Source organism: Pocillopora damicornis, chromosome 4, assembly GCF_964200805.1.
Source record: "Pocillopora damicornis chromosome 4, jaPocDami1.2, whole genome shotgun sequence".
NCBI lineage: Eukaryota > Metazoa > Cnidaria > Anthozoa > Scleractinia > Pocilloporidae > Pocillopora > Pocillopora damicornis.
In genome coordinates, this window is record NC_142673.1 from 8,736,918 (window position 1) to 8,753,750 (window position 16,833).

Sequence of the window (16,833 nt, forward strand, 5' to 3'; positions counted from 1 at the left end):
AGGATAAAAAATCTGTCAGAAATCTTGTACAATCCTATGTTGTACAATACTGTATCACACAATCAATCATACTGTCACTTGATACCTTTAGGTGGTGGAGGCTCAACTTTCTTTGGTTCCTCATTTCTGACTCCCTCTGACCATGATGACTGGCCACTGTCATTCCAAGATGGTTCCTGATGACTGTCATTCCAGGATGGTTCCTGATGACTATCATTCCAGGATGGTTCCTGATGACTGCCATTCCAAGACGGTTCCTGATGACTGCCATTCCAAGAGGGCTCTTGATGATTGTCATTCCATGATACCTCAGATACCTCCTGGTAATTGTCTTTCCACACTGGCTGCTGGGGGTAATAAGGCTGGTCCTCCACTGCAGCTGGTGGGTCATTGACCATTGGTTCAGTAACTTGTTGTGACACAGGAGGACCTGGCACAAAGAAAGGTTGCTGTGGAGGAGGATTTGCTGCAGATGAAGGCTCTGACCAAACGTCTGGAGGTTGGGATGCAGAACTTGAAGGAAACTGCTGCATGGATGAAGTTCCTTGTATTAGAGGCTTTTCAGGCTGAGTAGCTTCTGGATCCATACCACTAGACCATGAATCTTGATGATGACCAGTAGCTGAGGGCGGTCTTATGGGAGGTGCTGTTTCAGCTTCCTCTGCCCCCTGATGTTTGGGGGTAGGCTCATATCCTGAGAAAAAGGATACTGAGCTTTCTCCAAGGGGATCTTCTGCGTCACCTTCACTTTCTGTAACAGAACTGCTGATCTGGGATGATTGCTGGGGAAAAGCAAATATTAATAATTATGTGGATGGCACTATTTGTTGATCTTTGATGCATATCTTACTGTTGATTATTAAGAGGGTTATTAGATATGCTGTCCCATACATCTATATGGAAATTGTTCAGCTTTGTTCAATGAGACTCTTTGCACTGTGATGCCATGATTCCAATAAACTAGGGCAAAAAAGGCCAGCCTAGACTATGGAATATACTCTAAAGGAACTTAAACATTCAACTACAACTGCTGTGGAAAACCTCTCCATGAAAAAATTATGATGGCCTGTAGCTTCTGATATAACATCTGAGACAGCAACCTAACTTGTAAATGGCAACTCTGTTTTTCTTACATCTTTAGCTTGCAGAAGCCTGTCCAACATTTCCGTCATTTCTGTAGCAGCAGCCTCTTCACTTTCAGGAGTTAATCTGTCTGCCAGCTGAGACACAAAGAAAAGAAAAGCAAGATTTAATTGATATTCAACAGTACACCTTTGCAAGTATAGAAAAATCATCTACATTACTGGTATCTCATCTTGAATTCCTTACCTCTTTAATGTTCTTGGTTAATGTAGAGTTAAAGTGGTGAGGATGTTTAATGATTATACGACTAATGAGGTCTGCATACTGCTGAGCCTTTTGAGATAAAAAGTGCAGAGTTAAACATTGCATTTATGGCACCCCTCATTCAACAGAACCAGAATTTTTGCCCATGTCCTCCTTAAAAAATACTGTCTTCTAGTTAAGATTTAGTGATGAAAAAATTGTCACCACAAACAAACAATTCACAAGACAACAACATCAATTCTTCTTTTACTTTCTTACCTCATCAGTGAAACCTCCCTCAGCCAACTTTTCTGCATGGAGATATTTGTATGTCTAATAAAAACAAATATTTTACCATTATTATTTATTCTTTTTTCAGTGAATACTTGAGATTGTGTACGCTGGCATCATTTCCAATTGACCTCAAATCAGGATTTGCAGCATGATAGAAAGATATCCCTTTCAAACAGACCCACAATCAATGTCCCTAACTACATACCTGCAGCACTGGGATATGATATTCTTCGTTGTTTAGACTAAGAGCATACTCTAAAACCTAACAAAAACGACAAAATGAAAGAAAGATTAGTTATCTCTTATCAGAATTCACTGTATGACAAATAATTTTAGATTCATACCTCCATCATCTGCAAGTTTTCAAGAGGGATGGATTTCTCTGTGAGTGGATTTTTTCTGTAAAAGAGAAAGATTTTTCAAGGGTTGGTGACATCTTTTCCAGTACAAAGAGATAAAAAAAAAGCCCCTTGTAGTGGTGGTGTTTTAGAATGAAGAGACGGAATCGACTTGAACAAACTGGAACATTTCCGTTGGTTCATCACTCTATAACAGAGTTGCGACAATTACCTGTGATCTACTCCTATCAGTGTCATCTTGGTCTTTTCATCAGATGGAAAACCAAACTTTTCAGAAGCCAACAGGTAACATAAATGTGCAGCCCAAACCTGATCATTAGCCACTGAAATTAAGAAATCATCATTTTGCATTATAACTGACTGAGTATCATTAGTGGTGATGTCATAGTAAGGTAATAACTGATTCAGTAAGCCAGTGGCTGAAACATGTGCATTATGATAACTGCCACAATAACTTGCTCTTTCTTAATTAGCTTATGGCATAAATAAACTTTTTTCACTTGTTTTGTTCACTACAAAGTAATTTGTTTTCAGTGCACTTAACTAATCTATTATGTGTTAAACAACTTGCACCATGATGTGGAACTTACTCAGAGTATCTCCCAAACAAATGATGTTCTTCTTGTTACTCTTTGGGTGCTGACGGGGTGGATTGGCCACCATTGCTGCAAGATTCCTTTGCCAGTCATCAGGTGTCTGAAAGGGAAGAGTAGCAAAAGTTGAAAGATTTCATGAAAAGGCACCCAAAGGACAGATTATGTCAATTGTATGATGTAAAATCTAAACCAAAGTATGAGTCCAAATATTTCGGAAGGGGGGGAGAGAAATGTTGCACAGAACCAGTGAGAACAAGCAAACAGCACCAACCATGGAAAACCAGGTTTGCTGAATGCATTAGCATGGTTGGTTGAGAGGATGGTGCATTTCAGGTAGTAACCCTATTGCCAGCACTATGTGAGAAGACAGCTGTTGACAACAACAAAAGAGAAGGTTTAAGCTGGGCAGTCACTCACCATCAATGCAACAGGTTGTCTTCCAGAAAGGTGATTGTAAACCGTGTGGATTGGATCAAAATCAGTCATAGTCCTCATGAATCTGGATTAAAAAACAGAAAACAATGAAGTTAAGAATTAGCTTTGAAAGAAGAGCAAATTAAAGGAGGACCTTAGAATTGTGAGTAAGATATTTGCGCTGTGCAACAATGAAAGTCACTTAACTAAATATGGTGATCTTTTTTGGATTAGCACCACTGATGGCAGTTCTTACTTCAGCTTTATAGTTTCTGTGTCAGTTTACCAGTGGCCCTTCTAGCTCACAGGAGGAGAGAAGCACTGAAAGATTTCAGTGTCTTTCCCAATTACATATATCACAATGATCCACACAGGGTTCACATCAAAAGCTCTCAGTTTTTAGTCCATTAGACAAATCACAAGTCTCCATGTCTCCAGCAATTCATAACATCTATTCCTTACCTTGTCATAACATCATTTTGCACTTTCTTATCCATTTTTCCTGCCAGCATCATGGCGTGTCCCCACAGACCATATCTCATGGAGTACTCCAGGGCATCCTAGACAAATAATGGTAAATGACTATAGCCATGTGTTGCAAGTTCTGTTCCATGGGTAGCCTTTGACTGGGTTGCTAGATCAAGCCAGCTAAGCGATGGTTACTCAATTTGGGGATTGGCTGCCCAAAAGGCATACTCTAGTCACCCAAACTCCACAAGTGAGGCAGACAAGTTTTTTTTTTGGGAAAAAAAGAATCAAGAGCTGAAAGTAAAAAGCCAACATTACCTTAGTTGCACCTGTTAAAAGCATCTCTCTATAAACTGCAACATGTTTGTTCTTCTCAGACTCGGAAGCTGGCAGTGCATTCTCAGCACATGGGAATTCATGTTGATCTGATGCATTAGACATCCTCCAGTTTGCCATAATGATCTCAGCCAAATCAGATGGTACAAAGGCCTGAGAATACAACAGTTGGTCAATTTTTATTACTGTTACCAGGTTTTGAGGCAAAGTGAAGCTAGCCACTGATCTTTTGCAACAACAATTTTTGTAGGTGGAAGCACTTAGAATTAACCAAATAGGAGAGCACCATAGAGGAATGGATGAACAGACAGACAAAACCACAAGACCATCAAACTTGAGAATCATTCACAATTACTCACTCCATTGTGCTTGACTAGATTCCCAAGAATTTTCCAAATTAGAGATTTCACTAATTCAACGGATGTGTCTGTTGTAGCACTCCTCTGTTCACAGTAAGACATCACTTCTGTTCTACTAGAGTACATGCTAGAAGTGGAAATTGAAGAAAAAATTATAAATGCCTCAATAACACTGTTTACAATCAAAGGTTAGGGAGTTGTGTTCAATGAGTATTTTCTGACATTAAGGGATTTTTATATGGTGATACATTAATTTTTGAAGAGGATTGTTTATCAATATTTTTCTGTACATTCAAGCAGTTCACACATTTGTCCACTGTTTTAACAAGGTGCTTTGATGCAACTTCATTTTCAAATGAAATTCTGTCACCAAATCTCATAGTTTGAAAAACACAAAACAAAAGGACTTTCAGAGAATTATTAAGTGCCACTCTCACTAAGAGTGGTCCTCTCGACTTCCCGTTGGAAAAAAGTTTTCTTTTATTTTTTGCCCATGGAAAGGGTTTAGGACACATGTTTCAAAACTAGTTTAGTTGTTCTCCAATTCTCTTTTTTCGCGTTGCCACAAGCTAAAAATTATTTTCGGCCAGTATACTAATGTAGACAGCGATCGAAAGTGTAAATTTCACAGATTTTGTCCAGCGTGCAGCGACTGCAATAATATAGCTCACGGAATTCTATCTTGCTACAAGTTACGAGGTGCCTTCAATTAGTTCACAGACAAAATATGGAAACTTCAGCTGAAGTATTTTTCATACAAGCGTGATCAGAGGAGAGCCTTCTATTCGACCTTTGTTTGTTTATCAAAATTCACCAATTTGTACGAAAGAAATCTCAAAATGCAGGCGTTAATCGGGCTAAAATGCATGTCAGTGTATAATTTATATACCATTGAGGTCACCGATTGCCTTTAACCTGCGGGTATATCTGTAGCTTTCATCCACCAACATCTTAAAAACAACGCAAATCCATGTGTTTGCTCAATTACGCTCGCATCAATGCTCATTTGCATAATTCTGAAACTCGACCAAGATCTCCTTTTGACCGTTCTAACTTCGTTTGTTTATCCTCTGCATTGAGGATTTCAAGTTTTCATAACAACTGAATGGAGAATAGATGCCGAGTTGTCTAAAACGTTGCGTAAACCTGATCGGTCGTAACGCTTGCGCGCTTGCGTGACTTACAAAGTAAACAAAGGTGACCGGAAGACGCCTTCTCGATAACTTTCGCTGAAATATCTGGTCATGAACTACGCACAGTGTGGAGAAGATGAAAATTGGCACTCTAGTCATTACAGACATATCGCGTTGCTTAAAGGGATAAACACACAGGTTGAAATACGTTACAGTGTTATTTACCAAAACAACACGCATATACTCTGAAAGAATTCCTATAGTTTCTCCCGAGATTTTGCACACGGAACGCAATGAAATAGCCCTCGTTTCTGCCAATTTGTTTTCGTGATTTTACGGTGTTATGGACCACAACGGTTTTGACCGACAAACACGACATTTCCCCGCGGCCGTCAAAATCAACTGGACAAACCCAGCTTGATGTGTTGCGTGACGTGATTGTGCAAATTTTTTTCCTTGTCATATGACCTCCATCGCGGAACCAAAATTAGTTAATGTAACGAATTAGAATCGAAGGTTATTAAAATGGGCTGTAGAATTTTACATTTTACTGAGAATCTTATCTCCAAAAATGTTTACTTGATTCATGGAAAGCAAAGATTGTAGTGGCTGCGGATATTTCAGCTCTGATTTCTCTCCTGGAAAGCCGAGACGACGTATCGAGTCATTTGAAGTACTACCAGCTATCCAGCGAAATCCTCGAGTACAAGTTAAGTTTGTTTTGGTTCGGTCATTTGGGCCCGATATGGAAAAAATAAAACAGTTATTGGAATGTTCTAAACATCGGAACACTTTCGGAAACATTGGAAATGCGGTGAAAGTACTTGTTGGCACCCAGAAGACGAGGGACAATGTGAGGCAGTGAAAGAAAGCCAGACTGACTAAAGATGTTTTCGGAATTATAGTTGTAGTTGGATCACACGAGTAATATATTTTCAATTTCTCGAATGTGAAGGCTATTATTTAACTAAAAATTGATTCGTAAGGGCCTCTCTGGGCTATCTGCACGAGTAGACAAAACCAGAATTCTCTTAACAAAATCAAAGGAAAAATTGTCATGACAAATTTTTGTCTCGATTTTGCATCCGTTTAAAAATCTCAAAGCTGTCAAATTTTTTCGTCAGGGCTTGATCTGCTCATGAGACCAGCCGGCATAGTTCGCCAGTGGACTCAAATTCTAGTTGCCAGGATTTATCGTACGTCGCTCAGAGTTCTAAAATCCACAAGTTTCGCAACAAAAGAAAGTAAAAGCCTTCCTGATAAATTTTAGTCAGTTCAAGACTAAAGACTCTACGAGAACAGATCAGTACTAACACCCAGCAAGTCTTCAACAACACCAAGGAGCAACAGAAACAAAAATTTGAGAAACTTCTCCTCGAACAGAAAGCAGCCAGCAAGTCAACCTCGACACCCAACGTTGACCAAACAAACTAGGTCATTAACCTGTCTTCCAGAGCACTCAGCGACGCAGAAACCACCCTGCTCAAGAAAGGACTAAACTTCGCCGTCACGCCGACCAACATCCCGGCCACAGAAATAATCGCGAAGGTAGAAACAGCCATCAGACCACTTGACGCGGAACAAGCCGACACAGTCCGAAGAACCGTGAACAACGTACTCCAAAAGGCCGTACTACCCAAGCCTAACATCACAACGGAAATGCGAAATGCGCTAAAAAGTCTCAAACAGGACCATTCCATCAGGATCCTACCAGCAGACAAAGGCTGTGCGAGTGTAGTCCTCGACATGGAAACCTACCACTCCAAGATGTCAACACTGATCGAGACCGGGCCGTACAAACTCCTAAACAAAGACCCAACAGACCGCTTGAGCCGAAAAGCCACGGAAAAGCTGCTACAACTCGAACGAAGCGGGAACCTATCGGAGACCGAATACAACAAGATCAGGCCGAAGCAGAAGCGACCACCCAGAATCTACGGCGTACCAAAAATACACAAAGCCAACGCACCGCTCAGACCCATAGTGTCCTCTGTCAACACCCTTGCTTACGATCTATCGGGTCACCTAGCTAAAATTTTGTCTCCTCTCACAGGTAACTCCAACTACACAGTGAAGAACTCAGGAGAATTTGCGAACATAATCAGTAAAGAGACCATCCCAACAGACGAAGCAATGATATCCTTTGACGTCGAGTCGCTATTCACCAACGTCCCTATAGAAGAAACAGTACAGGCCGCGTTACATAGACTCAACAACGATCCGAGCCTACCAGACCGCACAGCGCTCACACCTACCCAGATTGCAGATCTTCTAAATTTCGTCCAGAGATCCACATACTTAAAGTACAACGGAGCACTCTACGAGCAACAAGAAGACGATTTCCGCCGTAATTGCCGATCTATACATGGAAGCCTTCGAAGAACAAACCTCAGCTACAGCCCCAGAACCACCGAGAATATGGAAGCGCTATGTAGATGACACATTCATCGTCATGAAACAGCACAACGCGGATAACCTTCTGAGCCACCTCAACCAACAACACCCGTCTATCCGCTTCACCATGGAAACTAAGAATAACAACAAGATCGCCTTCCTCGACACCCTCGTAACAAGGGAACCAGACGGCAAACTACTCACAAGTGTATACAGAAAACCCACACACACCGACCAGTACCTCGCCTATGATTCGCATCACCCACAATCTGTTAAACGCGGTACTGTCAAATGTTTACATGACCGAGCTAAAGGCATCATCACCAAGCCATCTGGAACAGCCCAGGAGAAAAAAAACATCTATCCACAGCTCTCGTCGCCAACGGCTACCCTCCGTCCTTCCTACAGAAGGTGACCAAAACCAGGAATCCAACACCCAAGAGAGAAACAACAGAATTCAAGTATACCGCAGTACTGCCATACATCAAAGCGGTCTCAGAACCCCTCCGCCGCCACCTACAGCAACAAGGAATACGCGCCGTCTTTAAATCCGACACCGCACTAACATCTCGGCTGGTCAGACCAAAAGACCCCGCTGACCCAAACAAGCAAGATGGCGTAGTCTACAAGATACCATGCACATGCGACAAAGTCTACATCGGGGAAACAGGACAACCCATGCAAGCGAGAATGAAAGAACACGACAGGGATATACGACTCGCACGCACTCAGAATTCTGCGGTTTCAGAACATGCCAACGGAACCGGACACAAGCCGCTGTGGAACGAAACCACGCTTATTGACCGAGAAAGCCATCAGTACACAAAGAAAGTGAAGGAGGCAATTCACTTAAGACTCAACCCAAATTACATAAACAGGGACATCGGAGCCGAAATACCGGAAGTATGGATGTCTACAATAAGGAAACATCTAAACCAACGACGCACGAAAAAACAGCGAACGCCTGAGGAAACCATGGTACAATGAAGAAATGTAAAATGGTTTCCGTGTTTACATAGCCTGATGTAAACACGCGGGAGGTTGGAAGAACACGAAATAAGCGTAGGAAACCACGACGCGAAGCGGAGTGGTTTCCAGCTTATCGAGTGTCTTTCCTAGTGTCTTCCAGGTGTTCCCATGTTTAGAACATATGAATATCTGTTTTGTTTGCCAAAATGACCGGACCAAAACAAGCTTAACTTGTGCTCATAGAAATCAGGGCTGAAATACCCGCAGCCACTACAATCTTTACTTTCCATGAATCAAGTAAACATTTTAAAAGATAGATTCTCAGTAATATGTAAAATTATTCACTCCATTTTGATAGCTTTCGATTCTAATTCGTTACATCAACTAATTTTAGTTCGCGATATAGGTTATAGACAAGGGAAAAATTTCACGATCACGTCACGCAACACATCATGCTGGGTTGTCCAGTTGATTTTGATGGTCGCATGGAAATGTTGAGTTTGTCGGTCAAAGCCGTTGTGGTCCATAACACTGTTAAACCATTAATGATGGAAAAAAAATTGTAGAAAGGAAGGCTAGTTCATCGCATTTTGTGTGCAAAATCTCGGGAGAAACTGGAAGAATTCTTTCGGAGTGTCTGCGTGTTGTTGCAGTAAATAACACTGTAACGTATTCAACTTGTTTGTGCGCCCTTTTAAGAAACACTTTATGTCTGTAATAGCTAGAGTTCCAAACCTTATTATTTAATTTTGATCTTCTCCTCACTGTGCGTAGTTCATGACCAGATATTTCAACGAAAATTATCGAGAAGGCGCCTTCCGATCGCCTTTGTTTACTTTGTAAGTCACGCAAGCACGCAAGCGTTACGACCGATCACGTTTACGCAACGTTTTAGGACAACTCGGCATCTATTCTCCATTCAGTTGTAATGAAAACCTGAAATCCTCACCGTAGAGGATAAACAAACGAGGTTGGAACTATCAAAAGGAGATTTTGGTCGAGTTTCAGAATTATGCAAATGATCATTGACACGAGCGCAATTGAGCAAACGCATGGATTTGCGTTGTATTTAAGATGTTAGTGGATGAAAGCTACAGATATACCCGCGGGTTTAAGCCAATCGTTGACCTCATTGGTGTATAAACTATACACTGATATGCTTTTTTAGCCCGATTAACGCCTGCATTTTGAGATTTCTTTCGTACAAATTGGTGAATTTTGATATGCAAATAAAGGTCGAATAGAAGGCTCTCCTCTGATCACGCTTGTATGAAAAATACTTCAGCTGAAGTTTCCATATTTTGTCTGTGAACTAATTGAAGGCACCTCGTAACTTGTAGCAAGATAGAATTCCGTGAGCTATGTTATTGCAGTCGCTGCACGCTGGACAAAATCTGTGAAATTTACACTTTCGATCGCTGTCTACACGGGTGTACTGACCAAAAATAATTTTTGGCTTGTGGCGACGCAAAAAAAGAGAATTGGAGAACAACTAAACTAGTTTTGAGACATGTGTCCTAAACCTTTTTCATGGACAAAAAATAAAAGAAAACTTTTTTCCGAAGGGAAGTCGAGAGGACTGCTCTTAGCGAGAGCGGCATTAACGAGGGGGGGCCCATTAGAAACCGTAAAACCGTAGAAAAAAATCATCCAAAACCGAAAAACCGAAAAAAACATTCGATCAAACCGAAAACCGCACGCGAAACTGTCAACGCCGATACATTTTCGCATCCCAGTTAATAAAACCCCGATCGATCCGATACAGTGGTGACAAGTGGAGCATACAGAGTAACCTAAACTAATTTCATTACAGGATTTATGAATGCCACGGACTTGGCATTCGTATCTTCCAGTATCTGCTTAAATTAACAGCTGCTCTCTCGAGAACCTCGAGCGTGGTCTTTGCGGACTCAGCAACTGGTAATGGAACCTAATTAAATCAAGGAAGTTTGCACAAAGGTCCTCTCTAGGATTACAATTTTGCAGTCGCAAAAAGCTATAGCTCTGAAAAGTTTTATCGAAAATCCCTAATCTAACATTTCCATTTGCGAACTAAGACCTGAAAGTTTGGAGATTCTATTGGAATGTTGATCAATCTGTCACGTGTGGCCTGTAACTTGGTCACTAACTTCGAGGTGGCATTGATAAAGAAATTCTGGCAATGTTCGTGTAACCGTACCCTCCCCTCCCCCCCACCTTGGGGGAAGGGTACGGATACGTAGGCTACCTAGGGATCCCTGCGATATTTCAATTGGTTTGTCACACATTCCTCTCGATAACATTTGCGTTTATCTGCTATTCGAGATCAATGGAGGCGCGTAATTGCCGCTCAGATCGAAGAGAAACCGGAACCCAAATAGATTAAATAGGAAAAACCGAAAACCGCGTCAAATATGAAATCCGAAAACCCGTCAACATTTTTCACGAAAACCAAAAACCAAACGCTAAAATTCGGAAAAACCGAAAACCGCATCGAATATCAAATTCGAAAACCCGTCAATATTTTTCGCGAAAACCGAAAACCAAATGCTAAAATTCGGAAAATCCGCAAACCGCAACGAACACCAAAACCGAAAAACCGATCTAAAATGTAGCCAAAACCGCAAAACCAAAAATCCCAATGCCTCCCTCCTTAACTGCCTTAGCAGGTGTAGGCCAACTAACCTTGAAAGTGGGCCTGGAAATGCTTTGATGAGATTTATCTGTTCTTCATCAAACACCATCTGCTCAGACAAGAACAAAAGATATACTAAAAACTGTCTACGTGTCTAATTTCATTTTGGATTGTCATATTGTAAATGTTGTAGAGATGGATGCAACAATCAACTCCATATCATTTAGTATGTTCTCTTTTGGAGAATGAGCTTCACAGGCTTAAGGAGGAATTACTATCCTAAATTGTACACTTATCACACTGAAATATTTTACAATAAAATAATTAAACTACTGCCACATATATCCAGACACAAAATCCTTTTCTCAAGTCCACTGAGATCCCAAGTGCCATAGTAGGCATTAAAATCATGATAAGCTGAGTCCCACCCCACCCCACCCCCACCCCCACCCATTTGGATTGGTTCTCACTAAAGACCTATTGGAGAACATAGCTGGCATCACCATTAACAACATGTTACTTTTTAATCATTTATAATAAAAAGACTCCATGTCACTGCTGGTCTGTACAGTGACAGATCACAGAAGACGTCAAGATCTAGTGAGAACATAGCTCAGTGAAACTCTCAGCTGTGCCTCCTGTGCTGCTGAATTATGTTCTTACAACATTTTGATGTTGATCTGTGATCTATCACTGAACAGACACACAGCAATATTGAATCTGTTTGCTAATTAAAATCTTCCGGGCCCAGATTTAAGAGTCATGAATTATTTTAGTCTGGGTTTTACTACCACTAAAAAAGTTTTCATGCAGCTAACCCTTGATATGTGTTCATTGAGTTTGGAACAACATGTGGAATAGCACTTTTCAACCATTCAGATCTATTGAACAAACCTGAACTGCTGCAACTACACACTTGGGTTGTTCATCTTCTTCCCCACTGCCTAGGAGGGAGATCAACCTGTTACCACTGAAACGTACTAAGGGATGTTGGACTCTGTACAATTGTGGAGTCAGTCGTGCAGGTTCAGATTCTTGGACTTCAGTCTGAGCAGCTGGGAACAACAGAGAGAGAGAATTACTAAGACATTTTCCTCATCCACCAATTATCAATTTTCAACCAATATATCTACAAAAACAGCCAAGACAATAGTTATTCTAAAAGTGCATCCTGAAGAGCAGAGCAAAAACCAAAGGACCTTAGACCCTTCACACCCTAACATCAGTATCCATATTCTCCATACTCTTATCTACAAATCTCCTTGCTACTAACAAGGAGAATTTGTTCAATAATCCAAGTTCCTCAGGTTGATGGTCGTGCCCTTAATTCTCATGATTTTTAAGAGTGATTCAGCATTAGTACTGTGAGGAGAAATTAGATGCTGATCACTCTTAGGGTTCTTAGGGTTTAAAATGCCACAGATACCCAAAATCCTAAAAAAGCTGACATCCCCCCAAAAATATATTTTCACTGAAATTATAAACTTCAACCTGAGAGGCAAAAAAAAAAGAGAGAGACCTGGAAATCAGCCATAGTGTTTAAAAAGAAAATTTATTTAAAAGAAAAAGACAGGATAAGATATAAAAAAAGAGAAATTCCAACAACAGCAACAGAACAATGATACATACCCTGTACTGGCTGAGAGTTTTGGTAACCAGGAGGGTACTGGTTTCCATTGTAATACTGAGCCATCTGCTCTGGGGTGTAACCAGTGTTATAGTATCCAAGCTGGGCACAATACTGATCATAGTGTTGTGGATAGTAATAGTACAACATTGTTAAATACTGGTACATGTCCATGGATTGAGTATCAGGATATGATGGATATGGTGGATACGATGGATAGCCATAATGATGTGAGGGGTAGGAAGTCGATGAGTTGTCATAAGAAGGACTGTTTCTATCAGATGAAGGAGTACTGCGTCCACTGTAGTATGGATGAGGATATGCAGGATCAGAGACTCTGTACAAATCTTCTCTGGAAGTTCTGTGATCATCATAACTCCTTCTTCCTTGTCTTGGGGACCCATAACCGTAATAGGCATCTCTGTTGTCGTAGCTCTCCCCTCTATCATAACTTCTCCTTCGGTCATAATCCCTGGGATCATAATCTCTTCTAATGTGATCACTCTCTCTTCGATCAAATTCCCTTCTGTCCCGATAATCATATTCCATCCTGTCATACTCCATTCTATCATATTCTCTTCGGCCATATTCGTGTCTGTCATAATCCCTTCTTTCATGCACCCGCCTGTAATCTCTTCTATCATGTTCATAATATGGATCCCGTCTGTCTCGGTCATAATAAGGATCATCTTTGCGCTTTGAATTTTCTGGTGAATCAGTATCACGAGGGTCACTTGGATCATGCTCAGGCCGACGTCCCTCATCTACTCTACCTCTTGAATCAAAAGGATGATTGTCTCTCTCTTGTGCAGAGAGAGGAGATGAGGAATCCTGCACAGTGTTAGTGAAAGACTGCATTGGAACTGGATTCTGCAAGCTCTTATCAACGTCAGATGCTTTCTTTTTAGGTTGCTTCTTTTCCCCCTGAAGCAAAGATGCCAATGACATTGGTGTTGGTTCTGGTTTTGCTTCAACCTTGGGAGGTTGCATAATTGGTTCCTGCGTTGAAATTGAAGCTGTCTTTGATGTTTCAGGTGGTAGAACCATGGACCCATGGTGTGGCTCTGCAGTGCTTCGGGGCAATGCATTGGGATTTACTGGAACTTGATGGTTCACATTGTCACTTAGAGTTGGAAAGACTACATTAGCAACATGTGGCTGGACATCTGGTTGGTGATTTACTCTGGAGTGGGGGACAGGATCCACACCCACATAACCTGAAGGAGCAGCAGGCTCTGGGGTTGCTACTATTTGATCATGACCATCAGGAATATTGCGAGAAACATCAGCAGTAAATGGCTGGATATCTGGTTGGTGATTTACACAACGGTGCGGGACAAACTCCTCACCCAAATGAGGTGGAGGAGCCACAGGTTCCAGTGGTGCTACTCCTTGATTGTGACTTCTGGAAGCACTGTAGGAAACTTCAGCTGTATGTGGCTGGATATCTGGTTGGTGATTTACTTTAGGGTGAGGGCCAGACTCCCCACTACAATAAGCTGACAAATCTGAAGACAGAGGTGGTGATCTTCTTTGATTAAGACCACTGTGAGCATTGAAGGAAACATCAGCTACACATGGCTGGACATCTGGTTGTTGATTTACATAAGGGTATGTAACAGACTCTCTCCCAACATGAGCTGGAGGAGCAGCAGGCAAAGGTGGTGCCATTCTCTGATCAACACCATCAGATGTTGCTAACACATGTGGCATGATTGCCTCTTGACTTGTAGGAGCTACAACTGAATGTGATTGTTGAATAACATCAGGTGGAACATTAGTGGGTGGTGGTGGTTGCTGCAATGGGGATGGAGGTCCTCTTTCCTGCATTTGTCCTGATGGAGACATTGGCTGGAGAGGAAAATTAATGAGAAAATTAGTAACTGGGAGTATTCATTTTGGAGCTAATCCCTTTTTTTATTACCCTTAACATCTTGTCTTTTGCTGTTGGCTTAATTATATCGAGTGATAATGACAGTCCTACTAACCTGTCTTTCAGCTGAAGGAGCCCTTTCATTTCCATGTGGCTCACATGAGTCAATTGTAGCCACTGCAGCAGGAGCTAGAACACAGGGTGTTGGCAGAGGAGCACTATTCATCCACAAAGACGTCCGAGGTGAAGAAGCAGGTGCCTTCCCAGCAAGCTGCTTCTGAAGAAAAGCAGCCTGAAATGCATCACGAGGACTGTCCGGTACTTCAGGGCTTGAAGATTCCTTTATGGGTGATACCCAATGCATCTCATGGAGGTTAAAGGACTTCACCTTTTCCTCTGGCTCTTTCTGTTCTGTCCCTTTTGAAAAAGTAGAATCCATCTGTGCTTGCTGCATTGGAGGAGCTTGCTGCATTGGTGGAGCTTGCTGCACTGGTGGAGCTTGCTGCACTGGTTGAGCTTGCTGCATCAGTGGAGCTTGCTGCATCAGTGGAGCTTGGTGCATTGGTGGAGCTTGCTGCATTGGTGGGGCAAGCTGCATCGGTGGACCTTGCCACATTGTGGGAGCTTGCTTCATTAAAGGAGCTTGCTGTATTGATGGACCTTGCTGCCTTGGTGTAGCTTGCTGTACTGGTGGAGCCTGGTGCATTGGTGGACCTTCCTGCATTGGTGGACCAAGGTGCATCAGTGGACTTTGCTGCATTGCTAGACCATGGTGCATTGATGGACCTTCCTGCATTGGCGGACCTTGCTGCATTGGTGGAGCTTGGTGCATTAATGGATTTTGCTGCCCTGGTGTAGCTTGCTGCACTGGTGAAGCCTGGCGCATTGGTGGCCCTTCCTGCATTGGTGGACCATGGTGCATGAATGGACTGTGCTGCATTGGTGGACCATGGTGCATTGATGGACCTTCCTGCATTGGTGTACCTTGCTGCATTGGCATACCTTGCTGCATTGGGGGACCTTGCTGCATTGGCGGACCTTGCTGCATTGGCAGACCTTGCTGCATTACAAAAGTTTGCTGCATTGATGGAGCTTGCTGCACTAATGGATCTTGCTGCCCTGGTGTAGCTTGCTGCGCTGGTGGAGCCTGGTGCATTGGTGGCCCTTCCTGCATTGGTGGACCATGGAGCATTAATGGACTGTGCTGCATTGGTGGACCATGGTGCATTGATGGACCTTCCTGCATTGGCGGACCTTGCTGCACTGGTGGAGCTTGATGCACTGGTGGAGCTTGCTGCATTAAAGGAGCTTTCTGCATGGATGGACCTTGCTGCCCTGGTGTAGCTTGCTGCTCTGGTGGAGTGTGGTGTATTGGTAGACCTTCCTGCATTGGTGGACCTTCCTGCATTGGTGGACCATGGTGCATTGATGGACCTTCCTGCATTAATAGACCTTCCTGCACTTGTGGACCATGGTGCATTGATGGACCTTGCTGCAATGGAGGAGCTTGCTGCACTGGGAGAGCATGCTCCATCGGTGGACCTTGCTGAATTTGTTCAACAGCTGCACTTGGTTCTTGCACTCCAAAGGGAAGTTCCTTCACAGGAGCCTGGCCTGAAGGCTGCAGTTGGGTTTCCAGTTTCTCAAAGTCCTGGTTTAGCTTAGGTAATTCAGAGGGAGTATCCATTGATGAAGCAGGTGGGAAAACACCATTGTTCTCAACACCTCTATCTGGAGCAAACATGGCATCCCCCATGTCTTGAGGCTCTCCAAGATTTTGCAAAGATGCTTGGGCAAGAATGTCATCTGCAGTTGATACACAGTTTATGTCAGTAACATAGGAATTCATTAACAACAATCTGTATATTTATTATTATTAATTCTCCCCTCTGGCAGCTACACTTTTCCTTGTAAATTTGTAACAAGAATTTGGTGTTAAATCAAGATAGCAGCTATCTGATAAGTATGAGTATTCTCATTACCTGTTCTACTGAAAATTTATGGATGTTATAGTGAGAAATTACTTGTTAATCACTTCTGGCAGTTAAAGGATCAAACTATGTATTCCAAA

The 16,833-nt window shown here is 42.2% G+C and overlaps 1 protein-coding gene and 1 pseudogene across 3 annotated transcripts in view; one reads left to right on the top strand and one right to left on the bottom strand.

Moving 5' to 3' along the window:
* LOC113669092 (uncharacterized) overlaps nucleotides 1–16,833 on the bottom strand; it is a 28,290-nt gene that overhangs the window by 6,459 nt on the left and 4,998 nt on the right. For all 3 annotated transcript variants that reach the window (XM_089204300.1, XM_089204301.1, XM_089204299.1), the window contains exons 8-23: nucleotides 14,878–16,568; nucleotides 12,892–14,740; nucleotides 12,157–12,317; nucleotides 11,313–11,371; nucleotides 4,153–4,279; nucleotides 3,776–3,946; nucleotides 3,452–3,549; nucleotides 2,993–3,074; nucleotides 2,570–2,675; nucleotides 2,191–2,302; nucleotides 1,965–2,019; nucleotides 1,826–1,882; nucleotides 1,606–1,659; nucleotides 1,330–1,416; nucleotides 1,134–1,220; nucleotides 86–782 (exon numbers count right to left, since the gene is read on the bottom strand). In XM_089204300.1, the coding sequence (XP_089060426.1) occupies nucleotides 86–782; nucleotides 1,134–1,220; nucleotides 1,330–1,416; nucleotides 1,606–1,659; nucleotides 1,826–1,882; nucleotides 1,965–2,019; nucleotides 2,191–2,302; nucleotides 2,570–2,675; nucleotides 2,993–3,074; nucleotides 3,452–3,549; nucleotides 3,776–3,946; nucleotides 4,153–4,279; nucleotides 11,313–11,371; nucleotides 12,157–12,317; nucleotides 12,892–14,740; nucleotides 14,878–16,568 (5,493 nt within the window). The remainder of the gene's footprint in view (nucleotides 1–85; nucleotides 783–1,133; nucleotides 1,221–1,329; nucleotides 1,417–1,605; nucleotides 1,660–1,825; nucleotides 1,883–1,964; nucleotides 2,020–2,190; nucleotides 2,303–2,569; nucleotides 2,676–2,992; nucleotides 3,075–3,451; nucleotides 3,550–3,775; nucleotides 3,947–4,152; nucleotides 4,280–11,312; nucleotides 11,372–12,156; nucleotides 12,318–12,891; nucleotides 14,741–14,877; nucleotides 16,569–16,833) is intronic.
* LOC113669093 (uncharacterized) lies at nucleotides 7,580–8,800 on the top strand (annotated as a pseudogene).